Consider the following 27,020-nt stretch of genomic DNA (forward strand, 5'->3'; position numbering starts at 1 on the left):
AGCATACCTGAAGAAAGTTCACAGTAACTTTTACTAGAGAATTCAACTGTACTTTTTTTTTTTTTTAATTTATTTATTTATTTATTTTTGGCTGTGTTGGGTCTTCGTTTCTGTGCGAGGGCTTTCTCTAGTTGGGGCAAGCGGGGGCCACTCTTCATCGCGGTGCGCGGGCCTCTCACTATCGCGGCCTCTCTTGTTGCGGAGCACAGGCTCCAGACGCGCAGGCTCAGCAGTTGTGGCTCACGGGCCTAGTTGCTCCGCGGCACATGGGATCTTCCCAGACCAGGGCTCGAACCTGTGTCCCCTGCAGGCAGACAGACTCTCAACCACTGCGCCACCAGGGAAGCCCACAACTGTACTTTTAAAATGAACATTAAACAATAATAAACAGTAATAATAAAACAGCTACCTTTTACTGAGTAACTACTGTGTACCTGACATAGTGGTGTTTTACATATATTATCTTAATTAATTCTCTCAAAAGCCATAGGGCTTAATGCTTAATGCTGTTAGTATCCCCGTGAAGCCTAGAGAGTTCAAGTTCACACAGCTAAAATAAGTGGTGGATTTAGGAATTGAACCTATAAAAGCCTGATCCCTGGAACCTGGCTCTTAACCATTACTGTATCCTAGAACCACAAACACCTTCAACATAACCCAGAGATGTAGCAAGAGGAGTTAAAAGACTTGCCATATTGATGGATCTAGGATGAGGTTTTCCAATTCATAAATTTGGGTTGTTCAGTAGATCACATAACTTCATTAAAGTAAATCAAGTAATCCTCCTTGCTTGCTAGGCTGATATTTATAAAGGATGGGCCAGGGAGATAGATTTCCAGTTAAAGTTTGTTCCAACCATGGCTTTTCCTATAAACTTATGTAATGTAAGCACCATCCCACCGTCAAAAAGACCCCAGAGAAACCTTACTACAGTCTCTTTAGGTTACTTTTAAATGAAGAATTGCTATTTAGAAAAGAAATATACTTTCACTGTAAAAAAAAGGAAGAAAAATACAGATATATTCAAGAAAAAAAATCACCCATCCATAACCCCATCACTGTTTAATTTTGTTTTTCTTATATTCTCCTAGTTTCTGTGTGTTCGTACATAAATTTCTATTGTTTTTGTAATTTATTTAGTTATTTATTTAGTTTTGGCTGCGTTGGGTCTTCGTTGCTGCACACGGGCTTTCTCTAGTTGCGGTGAGCGGGAGCTACTTTTCGTTGCGGTGCATGGGCTTCTCATTGCTGTGGCTTCTCTTGTAGCAGAGCACGGGCTCTAGGCGCGCAGGCTTCCGTAGCTGTGGCTCGCGGGCTTAGCTGCTCCGCGGCATGTGGGATCTTCCCGGACCAGGGCTTGAACCCATGTCCCCTGCATTGGCAGGCGGATTCTTAGCCACTGTGCCACCAGGGAAGTCCCATAAATTTCTATTTTCAAATAAAAATTAGATACCCCATAATATTATTTCATTTACTGTCTTTTCCTGTCAATATATTAATATATGATTTAGCAGCCACAACCCAGCTTCACATCTTATGAATTGTGAAACTTTAGGAAAATTGTTTAGTTTCTAAGTGCTTCAGTTTGCTTTTTTGTAAAATAGAGATAATATAAATATAATGTTGCCATAAAGTTTTATTTTTAATATTTGAAAAATGCTTAGGGCAGTGCCTGGCACATAGTATTATAAAATAAATACCGGAGAAAATTATGTGCACCTTTTAAAGGATTCTTTCTGGATTATTTTCTTACCTTCCAGAAAGAGTCTACCAATTTATATGCTTAGAGCACAGCATGTGAGTGGAGTACCCATTTTCCTGCTCCCATGGCAGAGTGGTTAAGAGTGTGGGAGGTCAGGCCAAAATCTGACTCCATTGTCCAGTAGCCATGTTATCCTGGGAAAGTTGCTTGACCATGCTAAGCGTCACTTTCTTTTTCTGTAAAATGGGAATGACAATAAATATCTACTTTTTAGGATTGTTAGGAAGCTGAAATGAGATGATATAAGTGATTAACACAGTGCCTCACATAGAGAAAGGGATCAATAAATGCTAACTATTAGTCTATGTTTGCAGTCCCTCCACATTAAAGATAAGGAAAATTAGGACCAGAAAGTATGTCATCCATGGCTGAAGAACTAAAGTAACAAGCCAAAATGATACAGGAAATCCAGTGAGAAGGATATTTCTGGTTTGAGGTGATAAATTTTTTTGTGCCTTGCTGACCAATATGGATATCTTTAAAAAAAATTATTTCCAGGTTGCCTTCCTGTGGCTAGTGCTCAGCATATATTCATTAGTGACATGGACAGTGGCACAGAAAGTATGCTTGTTAAACCTGCCAGTGTGAGGGAGCGAGGGCATGAGCTTCACCTTGAAAGAAAGAACCAAGAAAATACGATTCTACCAGGAAAGGTGATAGTAGTCTACTTGAAGAGAAAAATCAGTTGCCCAAGTACCAAGTGCGAAATGAATGATTATGTTCAAACCAAGAAGAAAAAGCTCTATCAGCCAGTCTGTGCGAAACAACTGTATGATGAATGTAATTCTACAGATTAAGTTAACCTGAAAGCCTTGAGTAGATAGACTGAGAACGGGGTGGTGTCCTGCTCTTTTGGGGCACCACTGATCAGCCTTTCAGATAAGTAACAACATAGGGTTACTTAATTGGGTTCCCTAATTAGGGATGGTCTTGCAGAGTGTAGGACTTCATCAGAGGGGACCTACAATACAAATGGCTAAAAAGATGAAAGAACCGCATTATTCACTTTGAGGAATTTGTCAGACATTTTTGTTATTTTTCAAGTACAGGCAAGACTCTCTTAGAAAGTATACAGTTGTTTATTTTCACTGAGATTAGGACAATAGGAAATGGATTTCAAACTGCAGCATGGAAGATTTAAGTTAGAATGATAGAAAAAAAACCTTACAAGTAGTGTGAAATGTAAAACACTGCAAATGATTACCAAGTAAAACTATGTAATCTTTTCAGAATTATTTAAAATAAGACTTTTTTGTATTAGTTTCAAATTATTTTAGTAGATCTTAACTAAAGGCAGGAGAATAAGCTGGGTAGACTCTCAAGGTTCCTTTCTATGATTTGATGATAAAAAAGACTTGATCCTATAAAGATTGCTCTGGCTTCTTTTCTATTGAGGCTACCCAAGGAACAGCTGTTGCCTTGACAACAAGGGACAGTCCTAGGTTCCTCATATGCTAATAGGAAAATGGCCAATTTTCTTGTTCATAAGAGAAAACTGTTGGTTAATGTGTGCATCTTTCTCTCTCTCCCCCACCCGTCTCTCTTTCACTTTCTCTGTCCTACCATTTTTAGCCACCCTTACATGAACCTCAGTGAAAGTTAGAGTTCAGAGAAGATGAGAAAAAGGTGGTAGAATAGTTTGTATTTTCAGAAATACTCGCCAAAACTTAAGAAACTCATTCACAAAAGACTTTGAAGTAAGGTAATGCTATAGGAATACCAAGAGATCAGCCTTCAATGTGTAGAGAAGAAAAACAACGGATGGCATAAAATTCTTAGAATGTGGGCAGACACACTGAACAGATTCCAAGAGGAAGGAATCAATATACCTTCACTGATGTCTCAACATGGGATGAATGACATAACCACCACTTCCAACTATGTAGGTACACGTATACAGACATCACCCACTTTTGACTAAACTGAGTAGATTGTATATAGACCTAGCTTTACATAAGATTTATGTGAATAATACTACAGAACATAGTAGAAGAACAGCAGTTACTTCACATACAATTCACTAAAGTAATAGGCAACAGTTAGTTCCCCTAGGGCAAAAACTTTAGGATAATCCCTGCTTTCTCCTTTGCTACCTGAAATGTAGCCAAATGCAGGTTAGGAAACAGATTGACAGCTGATAAAAAGTGCTTTGAGTAAACTTGCCCATATATTATGTGGGGAGCTATAGCTCGTTGAATTAAAGTAGGCCGACTCTCTGCAGTGTCTCTTAAAGCCTCAACTATAAAAAAGCCAAGTTTGTTAGCCCAGTGGAGTGGTGCTTTTTCCATACAGCAGCATGGAAGGTTCAAGCTGCAGCTCTGTACCAGCCTTGTTTTTATACTGTGCTCAAACGGATGGTGTGTTACAGTATCATGACAACACACATTTTCTTGTATGTTTACCCTACCTTTTTCTACATAGTGATTATACGGTGGGTGTGTTTTTTGTTTGCTGTTTCACCACTCCCCACTACCTCCCAAGGATTTTTTTTTTGTGGGGGGTGGTATTATTGTTGTTAAAAAGTATTTTTTTTCTGGTTATAAAAAAATTCAAGCTTGTTGTAAAGAATATGAAAAAAGTTCACAAAAGAACAAAGAAGGAAATGAAAGAATCTTGGTATTGTTTGGAAGAGCAGTACTGAAAGCAAAGAAAGCCAATACCAATATTTTTTTACTAACTGCTGGGATAGCATAAGACACAGGATATTACTTCCTGCCTGTTTTCTTTATTTTTCTGTGTCTACCATGGTCCTGGGAGAATAACACTCTAATGATGTGTGAAAACATGCAGGTACCCGTAGGTGATGCTATATATTCTGATGACGTAGAGTGGGATTGTCAAACACGTGAGAGAATATATAAGGTTTGAAAGGCCAAGCAAAACCACATTTACACTTTGATGAGATAATGTTAAGGATATTTTGAAAACTCTGCTACTTGTGGCACAATATTGCTGGCAGATTTTGGAGCTAGCTTTTCTCATCCCAAGCCCGACGGTCCCCAAAATTTCCCACAGAATGAGAAGACCATCCTCTTGGTTGGTCCCACTTTTAAACAGTCACAAAGTCTTATCTTCTGCCTTTTTTCTCTTTACCTATTTCAGACCCTCATTACTGATCCCTTTTCCATTCATCTCCCCCATTTAAAATTATTCAGTGTGTCCCTAACGTCTATAAGAAAATATCTTTGTGTTGTGGTACCTTTCAATTCTCCCTGCCTCATCTCATGTTACTCTCCCAGGCAAATGCTACCCTCAAAAGTCACCCCATTCCCCTTTCAGTAGTGTTGAACTACTTGTAATTTCTCACTTCTCTTTACCTCTGAGGCTCAAGATTTTCCACATTATTACCTTTTTATTATTATTCTACCTGGAATACACTTTCACCTCAGCTTTTCGCCAGGAACATTTATATCCCCATCTTTGAAGTTTCAGAGAAGACCTTATTCTTTTTTTTTATAGAGTGCATATATTTTATTGTTTCCTCATTGGTTACATTATTTTTTTTAATTTTTATTTTATATTGGAGTATAGTTGATTAACAATGATATGTTAGTTATAGGTGTACAGCAAAGTGATTCAGTTATACCCATACAAGTGTCCATTCATTTTCAAATTCTTTTCCCATTTCGGTTATTACAGAATATTGAGCCAAGCTCCCTGTGCTATACAGTAGGTCCTTGTTGGTTATCTATTTTAAATATAGTAGTGTATACATGTCAATCCCAAACTGCGGATCTAGCCCTTCCCCCCCTTTTCCCCCTGGTAACTGTAAATTCGTTCTTTAAGTCTGTGAGTGTTTCTGTTTTGTAAATAAGTTCATTTGTATCATTTTTTTAGATTCCACATGTAAGCGATATCATATGGTATTTGTCTTTCTCTGTCTAACTTACTTCACTTAGTATGATAATCTCCTGGTCCATCCATGCTGCTGCAAATGGCATTATTTCATTATTTTTAAATTCTGAGTAATAATCCATTGTATATATGTAGCACATCTTCTTTATTCATTCATCTATCGATGGACATTTAGGTTGCTTCCATGTCTTGACTATTGTAAACAGTGCTGCAATGAACAATGGGGGTACATGTATCCTTTCAAACCATTGTTTTTTCTGGATATACACCCAGGAGCGGGATTGCTAGATCATATGGTAGTTCTATTCTTAGTTTTTAAAGGAACCTCCATATTGTTCTCCATAGTGGTTGTATCAATTTATATTCCCACCAACAGTGTAGGAGGGTACCCTTTTCTCCACACCCTCTCCAGCATTTATTGTTTTATAGACTTTTTGATGATGGCCATTTTGACTGTGTGAAGTGATATCTCATTTGCATTTCTCTAATAATTGGCGATGTGGAGCATCTTTTCATGTGCTTCTTGGCCATCTGTAAGTCTTCTTTGGAGAAATGTCTATTTAGGTATTATGCCCATTTTTTGATTGGGTTGTTTGTTTCTTTCACATGAGCAGCATGAGCTGTTTGTAAATTTTGGAGATCAATCCCTTGTCAATCGCATTGTTTGCAAACATTTTCTCCCAATCTGTGGGTTGTCTTTTCGTTTTGTTTATGGTTTCCTTTATGTGCAAAAGCTTTTGAGTTTAATTAGGTCCCATTTGCTTATTTTTGTTTTTATTTTCATTCCTCTAAGAGGTGGATCAAAAAAGATCTTGCTATGATTTATGTCAGAGAGTATTCTGCCTATGTTTTCCTCTAACAGTCTTATGGTATCTGGTCTTACATTTAGGAGGTAAGTCCTTATTCTAATGGTGTGACTGCTCTGCCCTTGATCCCCTCCCACCTGGAGACAGACATGCTTCCCTGATGAGTCTTGATAGCTTTGCCATACTGTGTGCACTTGGTATGCTTTAGCTCATTTAACAAAAGTTCTGGAAGGCAGCATCTTACTAGTTTTGTTCACTGATACATATCACTATCACTTACTACAGAGAGCATGTCACACATTAGGTGCTCAATGACTATACAATGAGAATGAGTGAATAAAGGAATGAATGGATGTCTACTGTGTGCCTAGTGCTGGGGAGCCAGTGTTAAATCAGCTAGACCTCTCTGACCTATGTTGCTTGCAATGTAATAGGGGGACTCAGGGAAGTAAACAGAGGAAATGTCATGATAGCCGAAATATGATGCCAGGGGAAATGTATATAGGTCAGGGAAGGTTGACATTAGCTGGGAAAATATGGGAAGAGTGCCCAGGCAGCAGGAACAGATGTGCTAAGGCTTAAAGTGAGAGAGAACTTGAAGAAAAGGAAACAAATTCACTCGGGCTAGAATTCCCAGTGTGAGATGAAGAAGAGTGAGAGACGAGATGGGGGAGGGAGAAGGCCCAGTTCATGAGGGCCTCAGAATCCATGTTAGGGAGGCCTTGGAGAGCTGGGGAGGGATGACATGCTGAGATTTGCGGGTTAAAAAACTCATTTTGGCTGAGGCGTGGAGATGGTATTAGAGAGATCAATTATGGAGGCAGTTACCTGTTAGGAGATGGCTTTTGTCGTCGGTTTCTCCACTTGATGGTAAACTCCTTGAGGGAAAGGATAATCACTTTTTCAATTTTGTAAATTAAGGGCTTAGGTCATTGTTTCTTTAATGAATGACAAACTCTACATATGTCAATTATCATACCTCAGAAAAACAAAAATAAAAAAGCCCCTTCTTTTAAGAAGTTGCATCCCCTGTGGCTCATCTAGTCATTGGGTCAATATAACTATCTCCAGGTAAGCTAGTTACACAAAGGAGATTTAGTGGCACCTCCACCCTGACCTTGCTCCTGATAGATACATAAGCTGATTTATATTACCTTACCTATAAATGACCATTTAAATTGTATTTTTTTGGCTTTTTCATCAAGACGTCATTCCTGGATTAAGATCATGGCTTTTCCATGTTGCATAACCTACCTAAGAATAATCCATGCAACTCTGCCTCTTTGTGTTTATTCAAAGACTGGTGAAAGAGTTAATGAAGATGTGAGTGAAAGAAAGCATAAATGATAAAATAGTCACCTGAAAGCTTACTTCTGACTTCCCTGTATTTGTATTAGAATCTAGTCATTAAAGTGATATAATTCACTGAATAAAATCATTTTATTAAGCCTTTGGTCAGCAGATTATTAATACCTATATTATATATAGAACTCATCTAAAATTAGTAATTATAGCTCTCATTTTTCTTTTGATACAATGAAAAGAGTAAAAGAATTTTCAAAGTATGTGAAAGGACTTTGTGAAATAACATCACAGTTAATCAAAATTTAATACAATAAACTAATAAAATAGTAAAAATGTTCTAATTTAATATTAGTAGTTGATGTCTTCTCCTTATCCTTATTTTATATACAATGACACTTTCAAAGCATTATAAATTTGTGAGCTAATAACATATCACAAATCTACAAAAATAAGAAAAGCCAAAAAAATTGATAACTTCTGATTCAGATTATATGTCAAGTTTCATTATTGTGTTTCTAGTAAATAAGTAACATAAATTAACTATTTGTAGGGTGGTGGGTGATATGGATTATTTTTCCTGATACCTAATTAGAGTACCTACTTTTCTAAAGCTTTCAGTCTTTCATGATTCACAATGAAACATTAATTTGTATGGTTCACTTAATCAGATTCAACAAACTTTGTTTATAAAATTTCATATACCTAAGTTTTTTAGCATATGTTATCTTCTAAATGGTTAATTTACATGTTGATCTATCCATGACAATCTTACATTTAAACTTGCATTGTTAATTATTATCATTGTTATGGTTGCTTCACATTAATAGCAACTAACAGTGTTTAGAAGAATAAAAGGGACTCTGATTTTGCATCTGGATGTTTTTTAATGGAATGACACAGAGTTCTGTGTCACACCAAAGATTTTGTCATTTTACAGTGAGAATGAGCTGGGGGAAAATAATTGTTAATAGATTGTTAGGTTGGTATTTGGGCCACAATTATTTCTGGGGGGTTTTCTCCTTAAGAACATCTTTAATACTGCACCCAGAGATTTGGCTCAGATGTCAGGAATAATGAGCTTCATTATAAAGTAGACCTTGATGATAGTTCTGGCTAAAAAAGAAAGAAAAGATTGAAAAAAAGAGGTATTTGTGGTACTTTACATAGACAGACATGTAGCACCATCTACTGGATTAGAATAAATGAATAAAATCTGTATTTCCACTAGCAAAAGTATGAAACTATGAATATCAAAGCTTCCTATAGCTTGATAGGAATTGGTTTAGCCAATTCTTTTGATTTTGATGATTGTTTTACTAGTAGATGAGACTACTTTTCTATATAGGGCCTTCTTTTTCCCTTTGCCTTTGCATCTAGGAAATAGTCACAAAAAATTGTTAGCTATTATTTTAGGTTACCTATCTACAGCAATTGATTTTTCATGTACACACACACACACACACACACACACACGCATATCCCATTGTACCCAACTAAATCATGTAATTTTTTTTACAAGGCAGTGGTTGCCATTGGCAAAATAAATTTTGTGAATGTAATTTCCCAGAAAAGGATATTAGAAAGTCCATAATTAAGGAGGTCTTTCCTTTACTGTTTCTCTGCAGTAGAAAATGTTTTCTTTAAACATAGTTATGGCCTCCTGTTATCAGAAGAAATAAATCCTTAAAAATAATCCATTCAATAATTCATTAATTCAGCAAGTATTAATCAAGGGATTACTATGTTTCATCAACAATGATAAGAACATTGAAAAAACAGAACAGTGATTTCAGAAATATTGCATAATATTTGGCTGTGAGGTAAGTGTTCCTTTGTAAAGACTTACATCCATCTCTTTCATTAACTGAGCAGCCAATTATCCAATATAGCCTTGTAAAATGTACAAGTTTGCAAAATGTTATAGATACTGGTCAAAATATTCAGCACTAAAAACACGTTTTGTATAGGGAGGGAAACTGTGGAACAGAACAATTATAAGACCCTTCTGACCTTCTTTCAATGAGACTGTTATCTCATTACCCAAGTCATTATCTACTTCATAATAAAATGCATTTCCTCAGGAGGGAGTGAGTACCTCAGCAATACAATAGCAGTGTAAAAGCATTGCATGTTGCTGAGGTGCATGTTGTAGCCAGGGGCTATCTTGGAAGTTTCTTCTAATTCTGAAGTTATATAAATGCCCTGAATCTAGTCATATGGAACTATATTAAGAATGAATTACATAAAAGAAAATCTGAGAAGATGGAGACATTTACCATATTTCTGGGTAGGAAGACGATACAATAAAAGTTTCATTTCTTCTTAAATTATTATGTATATTCAAGGAAATTTCAATGAAAAATCCTAGGGTTCTTTGACCTTTTTTGAACTTCACAACTTGATTGCAAGGAAGTGTTTGAAAATAAATAAGAGTAGTTGTGATGGTGGTGTTAGATGGTGTGCTTGGCCCTACCATAGTAAGAAGCTATGCTACTCAAAACAGTGTGGTACTTTTGTAGAGATAGATAAATAAATCAGTGAAATACCAGACATCTAGAAACATATCATTGTATATATGAGAATTTAGTATACAAAAAGGACACATTTCAAACCACAGGAGTGAGATAGACTATTTAACAAATGGTGCTGGGAAAATTCCTATTTGTTTTGGAAAAGAACTATGAATCTATGTCCTGTCATACACAAACATAAATTTTTATGTGCATTAGAATTTTAATGTAGAATATATAAATATAAAAGTAATTATATAATTATAAAAGTACTTGGGAATTTGGGGTTACCAGATGCAAATTATTACATATAGAATGGATAAACAACAAGGTCCTACTGTATAGCACATGGAACTATATTCAATAACCTATGATAAATCATAATGGAAAAGAATATATATAAAAAAAGAATGTATATATAGGTATAATTGAATCACTTTGCTGTACAGCAGAAATTAAGACAACATTGCAAATCAACTATACTTCAGTTAAAAAAATAAAGTTCTTGGGAAGCTGAAAAAAAGTACTAGAAAAATATATAAATAACTTATATATAAATATTTTAATGAACAACAATAAATTTTAATGAATAAATACTGAATTTTAATATTAATATAAACTTTAGTATTAAATATATTAAACTTTTAATAATAGTAAAATTTAAATAAATAAAATTATATGTTATATATAATACTTATATATAAATAAATAATATATAAAATAGTTTATTTTTATAGTCTTCCAGGAAAGGCTTTCCTTAGTGAGATGCAAAACAAAAGTTATCAAGGAAAAGACTGACAGATTTAACTATTTAAAAATTTAAAACTCCTCTTTTCATTTATATATTTATTCTCTCAGCAGATTTTTATTGAGCATTACCATGTGCAGGTATTGTTCTAGTTTCTAAATATAGTGTGAACAAAATGCATATGGTTCCTACTGTCATGCATATTATAGTCTAGTGGCAAAGATAGAAAATAAGTAAACAAAATAAAAACATAAGTACTAATTATGGTGAATTAGTCTCAATGTAATTACTAAATGTGAAAATTTTGCTATAAGACAGAGTAACAGGTAAAAGCTATATTTGATTGAATGGGGAAGGAAGGCCTCTCTAAGGAGGTTATATATAAACTGAAGAATATAGAGCCCTGCAGAATACTCTAGAACTAGACATTATGGAAGAAAAATATTCCAGGCAGAGGGATCAGCACATATGAAGACCCAAAGGCTGGGAGACTCCTTGGTTTTTTGAAGCTCTAAGGAAATAATTTTAAAAATTCAAGGTGGCTGAAACATAGTGAATAAGGGGAAAGATGGCAAGAGATGAGCTTGGAAAAAATTCTTCAGGGATAAGATCACATAGGATTTTGTAGACCAGATTAAGGAGTTTGGATTTAATTCCAACTAAACCAGGAATCCACTGAAGAGTTTTAACTTGGAAGAAATCTGATTTAAGTTTAAAAAACGCCCTTAAAATGGTACAACTACTTTGGAAAAGGTCTGGCATGTTTTATAAAACTAAACATACACCTACCCTGCTGTCAGCAATTGTACTCCTTCGAATTTATCCAAGAGAAATAAAAACATATGTCCTTGAAAAGGCTTGTACTGAGAGTACACATTAATAATTCTGAAACACATTTAAATGTACTTTGGGGTTGAAAAAATAAGTAAATGGCTAATGCATAGTGGGAGCAAGGTTTCTCACTGTCAGGAGGGAAGTTTCAAATAAGTAAGAAGGGAAGGGTAGAATAAATTCTGTGGTACTGGATTGGAGTCAGAGACATCAGTATGTACTAATGTTTAGCTTATACAGATAGACACAAAGATGATTATAGATTTGTATGAATTCTTGGGTTAGTATACATACATATATTATCTAGTTTTGTCTGCTGAGAGGGCCCAGAAGCACTGACAACCCAGTAACAGCAAACATGCCCAGAGCCCAGATCTTGATTTCTAAATGCCATTCTCCAATAAAAGGAATCAGAGCTCCTTGGAGAAATGGCTAATTCTCAGGCTGTGTGAGGGAAAACACAAGATGGCCTAGAGCACTTTGTAGGCCAGAAAGTAAGGAGGTGCTCAAAAAACAAAAAGATGAAGGCATGTCAAAGAGACAGGGGCCAATGGCCAGAGCTGGAACAAATTGGGTAACAAAATAGCATAGTTTGGATTATAATCCAAAGTATAAAATATATATGAGTCCCCAGTAATATAAATAAATAATTGAATAAAGAAATAAATAAATGGAGAGGATAGACTCTTACTTACAGAAAAATTTCAAATAATACACGTAGATACTCTCTTTTTGGGAGGTAGAGTGTAATCTCTCTCCTCCAAGGCAGACCGAACTCAGTGAATCATTTAGAGTATGGAAGGGGAACTAGTAGCTTTACAATGGAGAAACCTGGCAAATGCTATCTTAACAAAATGATCACAGGTAAAATCACCAGTAATGCCATGATGACATCACGAGCCCTCTGATACGATGTGATGAGAAGTGTATTTCACCTCTGTGGTTTTCTTCCCCCAAACCCGTAACTCCAGACTAATTATGAGAAAACCATCAGATAAAACATTAAGAGACATTTAGAGAACTTCTATATGAAATAACTGACCAGTACTTCTCAATACTGTTCAGGTTACAAAAAACAAGAAAAAACTGAGAACTTGTTACAGACCAAGGAAGACTAAGGAGACATGATAACAAAATGCAATGCGGTATGCTAGATTATATCCTGAAACAGAAAAAAACATGGATGGAAAGACTGGAAATCTGGAGTTTAGTTTATAGTAATGGGCCAATGTTGACTTCTTTCTTTTGTCAAATGTACCATGGTAATGTGTGATAATAATATTAGAGGAAACTGAAACTATATGAGGGATATATGGGATATTATCTTTGCAAGTTTTCTATAAATCAAACTTATTCTAAAATAAAAAGTGTATTAAAAATCTTGTACAGGAATGTTTATAATAGCTCTATTCATAGTTTCCCCAAACTGAATACAGTCCAGGCATTCATCATTAGGAGAACAGGTAAACAGAGTGTGTTATATTTACATAAGGGAATACTATTCAGCAATAAAAAGAAATGAACCATTGATACTGCACTACGGATGAATATCAAAAACGTGAAGCTGAGTGAAAAAAAGCCTAACATCAAAAAGTACATATTTTTATCAGTCTGGGTGCAATCAGGAGAGAGAAACCACACAGCAATTTAATAGGGAAGGCTCAATATAAAGAATTGTTAACTGTAACAGAGGATGGAGTAACAACGGGCTGGCCGTTAAGAAGTAAAGAAAACTCTAAAGCATGGAGAAATAGCAGAAATAAGGAGCAGTTACTATCCTTAAAGCTGAGACAGTGTGCCCAGGGAAGAGCCTCCCCACCCAGCCCCCCAGCTAAATGAATGGCAGAGAAATCATGGTGCTGGTCGTACTTGCTGGAAATCTGTTCTCTGTGGCGCCAGGGAAATCTATTAAGGGGGTGATGTCTCACTGGGGGCACTCTGTTGCCAAACTACCCAAGTTGGGGTGGGGGTGAGCACTAAGGGAAGCTGCTGCACACAGCAGGAGCTGGGCATGGAGAAGCCACAAGCGCTGCAGGTGCCTGATGCTGGAAGAACTGCCTGAGATGCAGGAACTGGACGCTGAAGAAGCTGTGCGTGCTGCCAGGTGAGCACACTGGAACCGGGGGAGAAAAAAAGGCTTTTCTCCTCCTGCAATGTCTCTCCTGTGCCCTTATTGGTAAAGCTTGATGTTGTGCCAGCTGTTGAAAGAGAAATATTTAAAGGGCCCATATCTGTTTTCACAGAGCAGGCAAAATGGGTGAAATTGGAGCTGAGAGGCAATAAATGGTAAATGTAGGAAATATAGCACAATACAGTACCTTTTCATTGATTTGAAGTTTTAAAAGAGAGGAAACTAATGTATGATAGAGAAAATATCAGAACAGGAAGTTGCCTCTCGGGGGTTAGGGGATGTGAGAGCAGGGATTGACTGCAAAGAAGCAGGCAGAAACTTTCTGGGGAAGTGGTGATGTTCCACATCTTGAGCATAGTTTAGGTTAACCTGGTGTATGCATTTGTCCAAACTCAAGATTTGTGTATTTGTTTGTACATAAATTTTACCTATAGAGGGAAGAATGTAAACAAAAGTAAACATATGCATAGTGAAGTCTTTAGGGGGGAAGTGTACTGATTACTGCAATTTCCTTTGAAATGCATCAATAAATAACATGAATTGATGAGTGGATGGATAGATGGGTATGTAATAGCAAGAATAGTCAAACATTCATGGTAGGACCTAGGAAACATTTAGATCCGGGGAATAATGGTGCTCACTGTAAAATTATTTCAGCTTTTCTATATGTGGGAAATATTTCGAAATTAGATATTGGAAGTAAAAGATTACCTTAACTGTTGAGGGAGAATGGATTTCGGGGGAACAAGAGTAGAAGTGGACGGATTGTTGAGGATGCCATTGCAGTAGTGCAGTGAGAGATGATGATTGTTTGGAGTGGTGGCAGTGGACTTGGAAGGGAGTCATAAAAGCCAAGAGAAGAAAATGTTTTAATAGGGAAGGAATAGTTGAGCTGAATGCAGCCCAGAGATCAGGCAAGTTGATGATGAACATATCCACTGGAATATGAAGCATACTGATGGCAATGAGAGCAGATTCTGAGGTGTTGTATAGCAAAATACACTAAAAAAAGTTTTTAAAAAATCTCAAAAAAACATTAGGAGAAAAATACTCATACACACACACAAACATGCACAAAGAAACTACAACATAAAAAACACTGCCATATTTCAATAAGAAGAGACAACCTAATGGGAAAAAATGGACAAAGGATATGATAAATTCTTAGCAGAAGAAATGTGATGTTCAGTCTCACTCATTATTATATAATTGTCAATAAACAACAATGAAAAACCATATTTTTCTCTTTAGGTTGTAAAATATTTGATACTTCATAAGAATACTGTCATATTCTGTAGGTATGCAAAGACATTTTGAAAGATAATTTAGTGGTATCTATCAAAATAAAATTGCTTATACCTGTTTTCCATTAATTTTACTTCTAAGAAAATGTCATGCAGAAATAGTTACATAGGTGTTCAAGATTATATCTTATTCACCAAATATAACACTAACTGGGTTTCCCTGGTGGCGCAGTGGTTGAGAGTCTGCCTGCCAGTGCAGGGGACACGGGTTCGAGCCCTGGTCTGGGAGGATCCCACATGCCGCGGAGCAACTGGGCCCGTGAGCCACAACTGCTGAGCCTGCGCATCTGGAGCCTGTGCTCCGCAACGGGAGAGGCCAGGACAGTGAGAGGCCCGCGCACCGCGATGAAGAGTGGCCCCCGCTTGCCCCAACTAGAGAAAGCCCTCGCACAGAAACGAAGACCCAACACAGCCAAAAATAAATAAATAAATAAATAAATTTATTTAAAAAATATATATATATAACACTAACTGAAAGATGCATTCCAATTTTGGAGATATTAAAATGTGAAAATAAGTATAGTCTAGAATTGATGAAATACAGCAGTAGAAAGGTGTTCATTATAACATTGTTTATAAAGTTAAAATTGATTGATGATACTGAATTTTAAGCTGCCATTAAAAGACCAAAGATCTAATATACTGACACGGAAACATAGCCACTATTGTTAAGTGAAAAAATGAATTTGCAAAAGAATATTTAGGGTCTTATTTCTATAGGAAAAAATTAATATATGTATATACTTACAGCTTCATTTAAAAAAATGCTGGTAGGATAAACACCAAAATGGGGCAAACTTTTGAGAATGAGATTGGCATGGAGGTGAGGATATCTTTTCCTTTTACTTCATACATATAAGTATTTTTCTTTTTTATAAAACAAAGATCACGTTATTTTTGCAAAACCCCAAATCTCTTCATATTTTAGCCTTAACAACCTGATCTGGATGAAGTTATCTATTTGGGAATGAGATAGTAAAAGGGTAACATCTACCTTAGCATTTGGGGATTAAATTGATTATTTCATGGTTAGTGACAAGGCTTGTAAAACTTTGGGCTTTATTTCTAAATCTGAATGAATAATAATAGGGTTAGAATCTGGAAGCTGTAGAATTATAAAAGTGGGAAATGGATGATAGGAATACTGTGGTGATGAGGGGGAGAAGCAGGGATATTGTTCAAAGGCAGAAAGGTAGAATTGAGAGGATGCATGGACATTTTGTCCAAAATTCAACATTGTATAATCATTATCCTGAAATTCAGGAAATAGAAGCCTTGAGATATGGGAAATGGGACTCTTTCCAGGGATTTGGCTGCCAAAGTTCTTATGTCCTTGGGGCCTAGAGAAGTACCCAGCAAAGACAGCTGCAGTCATACATTTGGCAGGTACAGCTGACACTGAGAAGGGTGGATCAACAGATTGGCACAGGCGAAGGCAGCTGCCTCAGTATTCACATTTTAAAATAATCATTAAAAAAGGGACATTGCCATAACAATTTTTAAATATAAATAACTATATGCCATCTTAATATATGCTGGATATTAACATTTTCATTAGTAGTGTTGACTAAACTATTATAAAATAAAAGATGATCTCTATTAAGGTTATTTAGGCTGTAAAAGTCCATTATTCCGTATAGGTCAACATTCCCTCTACAAGCTGTCTTTCTCTTGACCACCTTGGAAATTGTGCTTCAAAATACCTGTCTACTTCAGCCTACAAGATTTCATCTACTAATGAAACTCAACAAACGCCACTTGAAAGGAAAGCTGGGTTTATTCTTTTCGTTAGCGCTCATCTTCCGCCCGCGATCGCAGCTGCGTAGCGCAATGCAGGTCCGGTGCCCTGTGGTCCCCCGGAGACTGCAGGCGCCACCGATTTTATACCTCCCGGGAGCGCCGAAGGGGCTAACCGGAGCCGCACGTTGAAGGACTGTTATGCCGGTACCTGGCAATCCCAAGGAACCTCTGGAGGAGTAAGTTGATTCGCTTCTCTGGGTGCCCAAGAAGAAGAAGTTGCACTGGATCCTGGGAAGGAGTTCTCAACCGGAAGATTTGCCTGGGGACCTGAGCGCTTCCTGTTTGGTAACTAAGGGCGCGAAACGGTTGCTAGGGCTCCAGTAGCAACTACCCCGGAGCTTTGCGAGTTCCTGGGGTTGCCTCAGGTGCCGCTCACGGGCGATACGAGAAGGTGGATCTTACCTCTGCACCTTTCCTGAGGTCCCCTATCTGTTTGTCATCATGAGTAGTGAATTCCTGGCGGAGCTGAATTGGGAGGAAGGGTTCGCCATCCCGGTGGCGAACGAGGAGAACAAGATACTGGAAGATCTGGTAAGCATCAGGTGAAGAAGGCGGGGGAAGAAGGGGTCTGTTGGGGGACGTTTTCTAGTTGGCAGAAATACCCCAACCCTTTTATTTCTCTCCGTTCTTTCCCTAATCCCATCTCTTCTCGGTCTACCTCTCTCCGGCAGCATCTCCTTCCTCCCTCACCTGCTAGCCCTTTTCGGTACTTGCTAAAGCATTAAAATCAATCAATCAATCATCAATCAAATTGAAACGATAATTGATATTCACAACTATAAAGCTTGAATCTTTACTCCCTCCTCCTCTTCCACTTCTTGCACTCATTTCCAGCCTCCTGAGCAGTAGAGGGAAGGCTGGTTCTCGCGCCCGCTTTTTCCTTCCTCAGAATTAAGCGCAGTTTGCAGAGGGACTTCTGAGGTTTGCGTAGCAACAGTTATTTGCGGATGCTTGTAAACAAAACATGTTATGGTTGACATTTCTTTTTGAGTTACTGCCTATGATGTTTAAAGTTTAAAGTGACTCGAAGAAATGTTTTCAAGAGGGATGTTCTAGTAAGTATGTATAATGTGCAGTTTACAGCTTTTTAAAGTGAGGATTAAATTGTCACAGAAATATATAAAATATTTTTGTAAGGAGTATTTTACACCAGCTTGCAACCAATGCATGGTAGTTGTTAAAAATAAAATTGCAACCAGCTCAGGGAACTTTGAAAACCCGTTAGCAGTCAGTCTAAAGTTCCATCACATGGCAATGTGTTGTGTGGAAGAGGGTCCAAGAAGACCGATGATGTTTACACTACTTTAGAGAATGGAAGAGAAGGTCTTCTCTCCTCTGAGAAATGAAAATGAAAATCCTCCACTTTGTTTTTTGAAAATATTTTTTTCAAACTCTTCTGACTTATTTACTTATATCTAGTGTAGATGGCTTCAGATTTTGTTTTTTGTTTTAAGTGAAGGGCAGCATTAGGAAATATAAGAGATCTAGCACTGAGTACTGAGGACTAATAATAAGTATCCAGTCTTGGGTTCTGATCCTGCTTACCAGCGTTGAGTCCATTTCTTCTTCTGTAAACTGGAGATAAGTAAAATAATTATCTCACAGGGTTGTTATACAGCTCTAAGGACTTTAATATAGGTTAAGTTCCATTCAAACGTTAGTTTTTGGTATTATTGCCATAATATTTGGCTCACAGGACTTTATATACACATTACTTGTATTAGCTATTTAAAAAAATATTAAAGAGCAATAAAAAGAGTAATGAGGGCCATAATCACTTCACCTGAATAAACTCCAATATTAAAAAAGCAACTCTTGAAAGTTTAAGATATTCAAACAGAAGAGAAGGGTATAAAATAAAAAATTCAAGATATTCCCTCCCCAAAGTACTCACTGTTGACCGTAGAAGTGGCTATCATGGCTTTAAACAAATATCCCAGACATCATGGTCTACAGGTATACAGAGAGAAAAGACAGGAGTATTATAAAACTGGGATCCTATTACATGTGCTGCTTTTAACATAAAAATTTAAATTTAATTTTACTTGTGTTTAAAAGGAGAAAATGAACGGAATTGTTGAATTTCAGTGAGTATTACTTGGTTATAAGAGATAGTGTTTGCTAAAAGATTTCTTTAACATTAAGAAAAACTAAATAAGAAAAATGAAATGGTTAAATTAATTGTTTTTAAAAAACTTCTTTGCTTCATTTGTAGACAGTATGGGTTGACTCCCTGATCTTTCATTTCTCATCTTTGAAATGAAGAAATTAGCTCTCTTACCCTTCCTGCCACCTTCTTTTCCCCATTAAAAATATTGGTTTTATTATTTTTATAATATCAAGGTTTATTTTATTTTCATTCTATTCAGTGCCCTTAATTTATTACAAGTGTTTAGTCTTAGTTTTATATTTAAAATGATTTTATGGTTGTTCATGCAGCCACTTTTACTAAGTTTACCTTTTTTTGAATTTTTCACTTTGATTCATGTTTTGACTGGTTGGGTACTATCCATGTGTGGGTTTCAAGAAGGACCCACAGTACTGTGCTTTCAATTCCTCACAGCCCTGGCTGCCAGTCTGGTTCCTTGCATTGCCGACTTTACATTTATATTCCTTAAATCATAGTATCAGATCTTCAAGATACTTTCTCTCTCCCCCTACTCCTTCCTCCTGGAGTCCTGTGTTTCCCAGTATGGACTATTTTCCCACAGGCCTATTTCCCAGATGTTAACTTGAGAATTCTCTTTCCTTTACTGGGTTGATGCTCTATTTCCTACATCACATAGCTTCTTTTTTCTTAGATTATTTTTCCCTTATTTTAATGAAATACTTTCTTGTGTCTCCCTAAGAAGGGTCTATGGGAGGTAAACACTGTGAATCTGAAAATGTTTTTATTTATCTTCACATATGATGGTAATTTGGCTGGGTAGAAGATCCTAGAATAAAAATAATTTTTCCACAGAATCTGGAAAGTATTGCCCTATTATCTTCCAGCAGTGTTGTTGGTGAGTAATCTGATATTAAAATGATTTTCATTTCTTTGTAGCTTACTTTTTTAATCTCTGAAAGCTTTTAGGGTTTTATTTCATCTTTACATAGCAATTTTAATTTTGGCAACTATATCAATCATAGTTTTAATTTTCAGGTTATTTGCTTATTGCTTTTTTGTATCACATGGTCTTGTTTTAGGGGTACATTATCATTTACAATCTCTCTGAGTGTGTGTGTGTCTGTGTGTGTGTGTTTAGTTCTTGTCTTTTGTGTCCTGAATTATCTGTTTTCTTTGGGATCTTTTTGTTTGTTTATCTTGATGTCCCTCACATTATGTAAGTTTTCAATATATATCTGGTGGTCCTTGCATGTCCTTTTATACTTAAGAAAGAGGCAATAAAATGTTGTTTGGGAACTCTATGGGGAAGGAATTATCAAGTTGTGGAGAGTTAATCGTTATGCTTTCATTTAAAAAGCAGATGCTTTTGCTCTGGGTTCATTATGCAATGATAAAAGTCATAATTGATGAAGAAATAAAAGTGATAAAGCACCAAACATCACAACAGCTAAATACGTAAAAGTAAAAGCTATTATAAATGCAAGTAGGCTTTGACAAAAATATGTAGTGAGATACTTCAATATTTACTTCCTCAGAATTAGACAACTCTAATAGAAAAAAATAAAGATATAAAAGATATGACTAATACAACAAAAATAAGAACATAGAGAACATATATCCCTTAAGTAGAATATGTTCATAAAACATTTACAAAGGTAGATTATGTACTAGACCAGAACAAAAACCTAAAAATGAGTGCTAAACCTTAAATACAGTAGGCTAAGTAAAATAAGCTGGACACAAAAGGACATACTGTATGGTTCCACTTATATGAGATAACATAGAGTAGTCAAATTTGTAGAGACACAAAGTAGAATGCTGATTTCCAGGGGCTGGGGGTAAGGGGAATGGGGAGTTGGTATTTAATGGGTACAGAGTTTCAGTTTGGGAAGATAAAAGATTTCTGGAAATGGATGGTGGTGATGGTTGCACAACACGTGGCAGTACGTAATGCCACTGTACTTAACGTACACTGAGAAAGGGTTAAAATGGTAAATTTTATGTTATCTATATTTTATAACAATTTAAAAATGAGTGATGGAAAACTTATAGGTCACATTTTCTGATCATAAGCCAATAGAATTTATAATAAACAATTTAAAAAATTATCCGCCATTGTTAGGAACTGAATACTTGCGTGCCTTCCCCACCCCCCAGCCCCGCCCCATACATATGTTGAAGCCCTAACCCCCAGTGTGATGGTATTCAGAGGTGGGGCCTTTGGGAGGTAATTAGGTTTACATGAGGTCATGATGGCGGGGAAGGGGTAGCATGGGATTACTGTCCTTATGAGAAGAGGAAGAGAGACCAGGGCTCTTTCTGTCATATGAGGACTCTGAGAAGGCAGCCATCTGCAAGTCAGGAAGAGAAATTTCACTGGAACGGAATTGTCTGGCACCTTGATTTTGGACCTCCTAGCCTCCAGAACTGTGAGAAATAAATTTCCATGTTTTAGCCACCCAGTCTATGATATTTTGTTATGGCAGCCTGAGCTGACTAAGAGATCCATCTTAAATATTGATACTTAGGTGAGTTTCTCAGAAATATATTTCTGGATAGCTTTATATCAAAGAGAAATTGAAAGGAAAAAAATCACCTTTTAAAAAATAATAAAAGGAGACTGCTTCATACCCACACCCACGGGAAACGGCAAAAATCTTAGAGAAAACTTACAGCCTTAAATGCCTTTATTTTAGATCAGTGTTTTAGCTTGGGTTACTACACCAGAGTAACATAGAATGAGTGACTTAAAAACAGACTTATTTCTCACAATTATGAAGGCTAGAAGTCAGGACCAGGGTGCCATCATAGCTGAGTACCTATGAGAGCCCTCTTTCTGGTTTGTAGATGGCTGCCTAAGAGAGAGAGTGAGCTCTGGTCTCTCTTCCTCTTCTTATAAGGACACTAATCCCATCATGAGGGTCCTACCCTCATGTCATAATTTAAACCTACTTACCTCCCAAGGGCTCCACCTCCAGAAAAATATCACATTGGGGATTAGGGTTTCAATATATGAATTTGGGGGTGACAAATATTTAGGTCATAAAAATCAGTAAGACAAAAAGTAAAGAAACTAAGAACTCCTCTTAATAAGTTTTAAAAAAGAACAATAAAGTAAAAAAAAGGGAATTAAAATAAAAACTGAAGTTAATGAAATAAAAAGCAAAAAATACGTATTTATTATTACAGTTGACCTTGAACAGTGTGAGGGTTAGGGGGTGCTACCTGCCCCCCCACCCAGCAGTGGAAAATTTGAGTCCTGCTATCTCTGTCTCAAAAACAGGGAATTGATAAATGATTAACCCAAGGGCAGGAAGCTGAAACAGTTTGGATAGAATCAGAAATCAAACCTTAGTTCTTTTGATTCCCCATATTGTGATCTCTAAGCAAACACAAACTTTCCCCCACATTTAGTTAAAGATCTGTAAAATGAAAATACAGGTACTATATTTATTGAAAAAAATCCCCATATAAGTGAAACCACAGTTCAAACCCAGGTTGTTCAAGGGTCAACTGTACTTAGTAAGTTTAATAAAATATAGGACATAACAAATGAGTAAATTAGTATTTATTTTCTTTCTTCCTTCGTTAAAAATTCAAATATTTCTTCTGCACTTTAGTGGACGGTGTTGTGTACCTCCTGGGTTGTAGCCCCAACATGGGGAACCACAGCTCCGAACACTAAGGAAGCATATTTTTTGTTGTTGAGCTTTTATACTGCTTTGAGGGGTGACATACTCTAGTGGTCCTGAGAATCTGTGTTATAATTTCCTAAAGGTTTGTTTGTTTGCTTGCATTTACACTGTTTTGTTTCTACTCAGGGTTCTTATTCAAAAGACACACAAAATTTATTAAGAAACAGGTTTTAAGCATGTGAGAGTTAGTTGTTCTGTTCTGTTAAGCTTAGCCTAAGTCTGTTGGTTTTGAACAGGAGTTCAGGGAGGAGCTATTATGCTGCATGTACAGCTACTTTTCAAATTTATGTTTCATGCTCTGTGTTTTTGTTACATCTTGTTGCTATGCTCTGTCTGCTTTAGCTATCTTGTGGTTTAATTACAGAATAGAATCTTATTAAATTGCATTTTAACAGTGGACCTGCTAACGCTGTAAATCTGAGAGAGATTTCTATTCTCTTTTAATATGGTGCTAATTTTCCCACAGAGCTATTTTATAATATTTAAAAGATTAGTAGATTTTAGAAGTTTAAATGGATATTGAAAGAAGTGAAGTAAATGAAGATTTAATTTTCTTTTGATTTTAGATCCTTTTAATATGGTAAAAACTTAGTAGGACTTTGGTTAATCATAGAATTTATTATTTACAGTTGTCAAAGCTGCGGGATGAAAGGTCAAGCTTTCAAGATCAGCTACGTGACTATGAAGATCGAATTAATGCTATGACTTCTCACTTCAAAAACGTTAAGCAAGAGTTCTTATTTACCCAGGTACAATAATGTTGAAATTCACATTGATTATATCATGTGTAGTCATGGAACATTTCACATTGCATTTACATCTATGATTTGATTTTAGAGCTATAATAGGAAACTTTCGCATAACTAAATAATTATGAACATAATCTTGAACCTGAAAGTAGGTAGAAAAAAAGACTTTTAGGAACTCTACTGCCACCAAATTCAAGGAATAATTAGTTCATTTGAAAAGAGAAATCATCATTCAAACAGCCTGATATAATATTAGTCAGCTGATTATATGAGAAGGGTACAGTGATGGTAGTGAGAAACTATGGCATTAAGTGGAAGCAGACCTAATAAAACACATAATAGAGTTTCTGTCTACTTTTAAATTTTTCAACACAACCCCCTGGAGCCATTTTGAGTGGAGGCAAATAGTCCACACACTTCAGTAGCCCTTAGGACACAATGGTATTTTAGCATAGTTTAAGAATTGAATTTTATAATGACAATTCTGAGATAATAGAAAAGTTAAATTATATTCAGGAAACTAAGGTAACTGGGAACAGTACAATGCATTTTAGAAATATTGACACAAATAATAAAAATTAAAACTTAGAGTGATTAATTAAGTAAACATCTGTTGTATGGACAATCTATTCATGTGTAGAATCTCTTTCCCTGATGATGCCCAGGAAATCAGAAAGCTCTGTAAATCAGCATTGGAGAGTTTACTAACTTCCATCTGAAGCTATTTTTAAAAAAATGCATCAACTTTCCTTTGAAGAAGTATGTAATTCTTAAAAATGAAAAAAGTCATGTTTTTAATACCAATTTATACTTAATATAGGTAAGTGTTTTATGGGTTTTTACAAGTCTTATTAGAAAGTTATAAATTTAATGAACTTTTAAAAACAATCTCAAGATTTTTGTATCCTGATGTGATTTAGTAACTAATAAGCAGTTTGGAACATCTTTTCTTCAAGTTATTAAGCCACTGAGTTGGGGAATTGAGAAACAGAGATTTTCTGCAGGTGTATTTCATTATAGCCAAACCTCAATTAAGTAGGACAATAGAGACAAAAGACAGTAAACTTCCTTCAACACTAACAGCCTTAATAATGTAAAAATAATACAAATGGTGATAACTTTGAAGCCCTACAAGATCAGTAGTCAACAAATACGATTTTATTAAGTAAAACTTAACACAAAGGCATCATTGTATATTAACATACTCTAGGACATATTTATAACCATCACTGTTTACATAATTACTTTAAAATTATCTCTGTTAATTAGAATATGTGATCAATTCTTATAAACATACCATTTCCTAAGTATTTTTAATTAGTTTCATTTTTTATTTTTAAATAAATGAATTATATCTTTTAAAGTCGCAGTATATAAATTTTGGTTTTCAGCAGTTTCCCTAGACCAAAATAATAACTGAAAACTGCTGACAACATTTTTTCCTAGCACATTCCATGAACTGACATCTTACAACTAGTAAGCAACACCGACTACACTGAATCACAAAGTCTAATGTGGTGTAGGTTTCAGAGAAGTGGAATTAATAGTACTTGATCTAAGCATTTTGTGGGAACTTTGTTATTTTCTGTCTAGTGGATTATTATGAATATTTTATAATATTAAAATTTAAAAAATCTTTCTGTCTTGTATATTATTCTCTAGTCTCTTTGCAAAGCCAGGGAGCATGAGACTGAAAGTGAAGAACATTTTAAGATGATTGCTGAAAGAGAACTGGGACGAGTGAAGGATGAAATGCAACGACTGGAAAATGAGATAACTTCAATACGGGAAAAGAAAAGTGATAAGGAAGTATGTGTTGAAATGTTATTTAACATTTTGTGCTATTGTTCCTCCTTCCCTCACCAAATAAACATTTTTTTTTTCTGTACGGCAAAGGCATTCTTTAGTTTCCTGACATTCACTTACGTTGTTTTTTGGACAATGAAACTCACGTGGAGCTGTAATTTGAATCAACAGTGATAGAATGTTACATTTATTTTCTCAATATTCATTTACCAAATAGTCATTGAGCCTTACTATGTGCAAAGTACCATGCCGGCTGCCTGTTATATACCACACTAGGCATAATTTATAAGTGCTACATTTTTAAAAGCTACATTAAAAAAGTCACTTGTAATTTTGAATTTCATTTTTCAGTCAAAATTTTTACTTTTCATATTATCAGCTGGTGATTCTAATATTAAGCTACTGTAACCTATTTTTCTCTTTCTTAGTTTTTAGTTACATGGCTGGGAGCTCTTTCCAAATTCAATTCTTATCTTTACATATACATATACTTACGGAAATGTATATATCTGTATCTCTCTATATGTATACATGTATGTATACATATGCATACATATCATATTAATTTGTATATGTTTGCATATTGATCTGTTTTCTTTTTGTGAACCTAGATTTGTTAAATGAATACATTGACAGAAATATTTTTATCTGCTTAACTACTATATTTATTTTAATTAGACATGCTTCCAAAATTTCTTTATAAGAGGTCTTTTAGAGGTAGCAATCTGATTGGAAGTGGGGCTGAAGGGGACTTGTCTTGGGCTTGAGTTAGCATATCAAGTACATTATTTTTATTAAGGTTGTGGATCAGCTTGGGGTAGTTTGGGTGGAGTGACTAATGAGATTGCTCTAGGGTAGCTACCCTGAAGCCTTTTTAAGCAACCTTTGGCTCAACTACTATTCTCAACTTTGTATAATCATCTCCCCTCTATTTCACAACTGAATAATTAAAATATTAGTATGATAGTTATACAATTAAATATGGTATTTATATACATCTGGCCAGGGACAGAGACAGGATTTCTTTCTTCCTTTTAAATATGTCCTGTAATATGTAATGTTATGTTTTATTTTAATTTGTACAGTAAATAATGTTTTGTAATCTCCCCATGCCCCCTCTCTTTGGAAATTAGAATTACATATTTAAAACTACTCAAAAACTGGATGGTTTGAAATGTCAAATGAACTGGGACCAGCAAGCATTGGAGGCATGGCTGGAAGAATCGGCTCATAAAGATAGTGATGCCCTCACTCTTCAGAAGTATGCACGACAAGATGATAATAAAATTAGGGTGAGATATTATAAATCGTAGTGTTAGATTTTCTCTGAATCTGTAATATATCAACCATTTAATCTAAATTGGACTTCTAATTTTAAAGTAGTAGTTAAACATTTTGGGTCTAATAAAGCCAATTATCCTGTCTCTAGAAAAATGACTATACTCAAATACCCACAAAATTTTGCTGCAAGTTTTACAGATCCTCTGAAGCCCTTTGACCATTTAGGGATCTCTGGACTCCCGGTTAAGAATCCTGATTGAGAAGGTTTCTCAAAAGCATTTCAGAAAAGAAAGTTTTGTAGTAGAACTATGTATAAGTATTTTAACT

General features: G+C 35.7%; 1 protein-coding gene across 2 annotated transcripts in view; it reads left to right on the top strand.

The window, feature by feature from the left end:
• The first annotated feature begins 1,517 nt into the window (after positions 1-1,517).
• The window catches only part of CCDC39 (coiled-coil domain 39 molecular ruler complex subunit), a 61,785-nt gene continuing 36,282 nt past the window's right edge, over positions 1,518-27,020 (top strand). For both annotated transcript variants that reach the window (XM_082393944.1, XM_082393945.1), the window contains exons 1-4: positions 1,518-17,583; positions 23,487-23,606; positions 25,269-25,415; positions 26,546-26,704. In XM_082393944.1, the coding sequence (XP_082250070.1) occupies positions 17,494-17,583; positions 23,487-23,606; positions 25,269-25,415; positions 26,546-26,704 (516 nt within the window). In that variant the 5' untranslated portion in view covers positions 1,518-17,493. The remainder of the gene's footprint in view (positions 17,584-23,486; positions 23,607-25,268; positions 25,416-26,545; positions 26,705-27,020) is intronic.

The sequence above is a fragment of the Balaenoptera borealis genome, assembly GCF_965194805.1.
Source record: "Balaenoptera borealis genome assembly, chromosome: 5".
Lineage (NCBI taxonomy): Eukaryota > Metazoa > Chordata > Mammalia > Artiodactyla > Balaenopteridae > Balaenoptera > Balaenoptera borealis.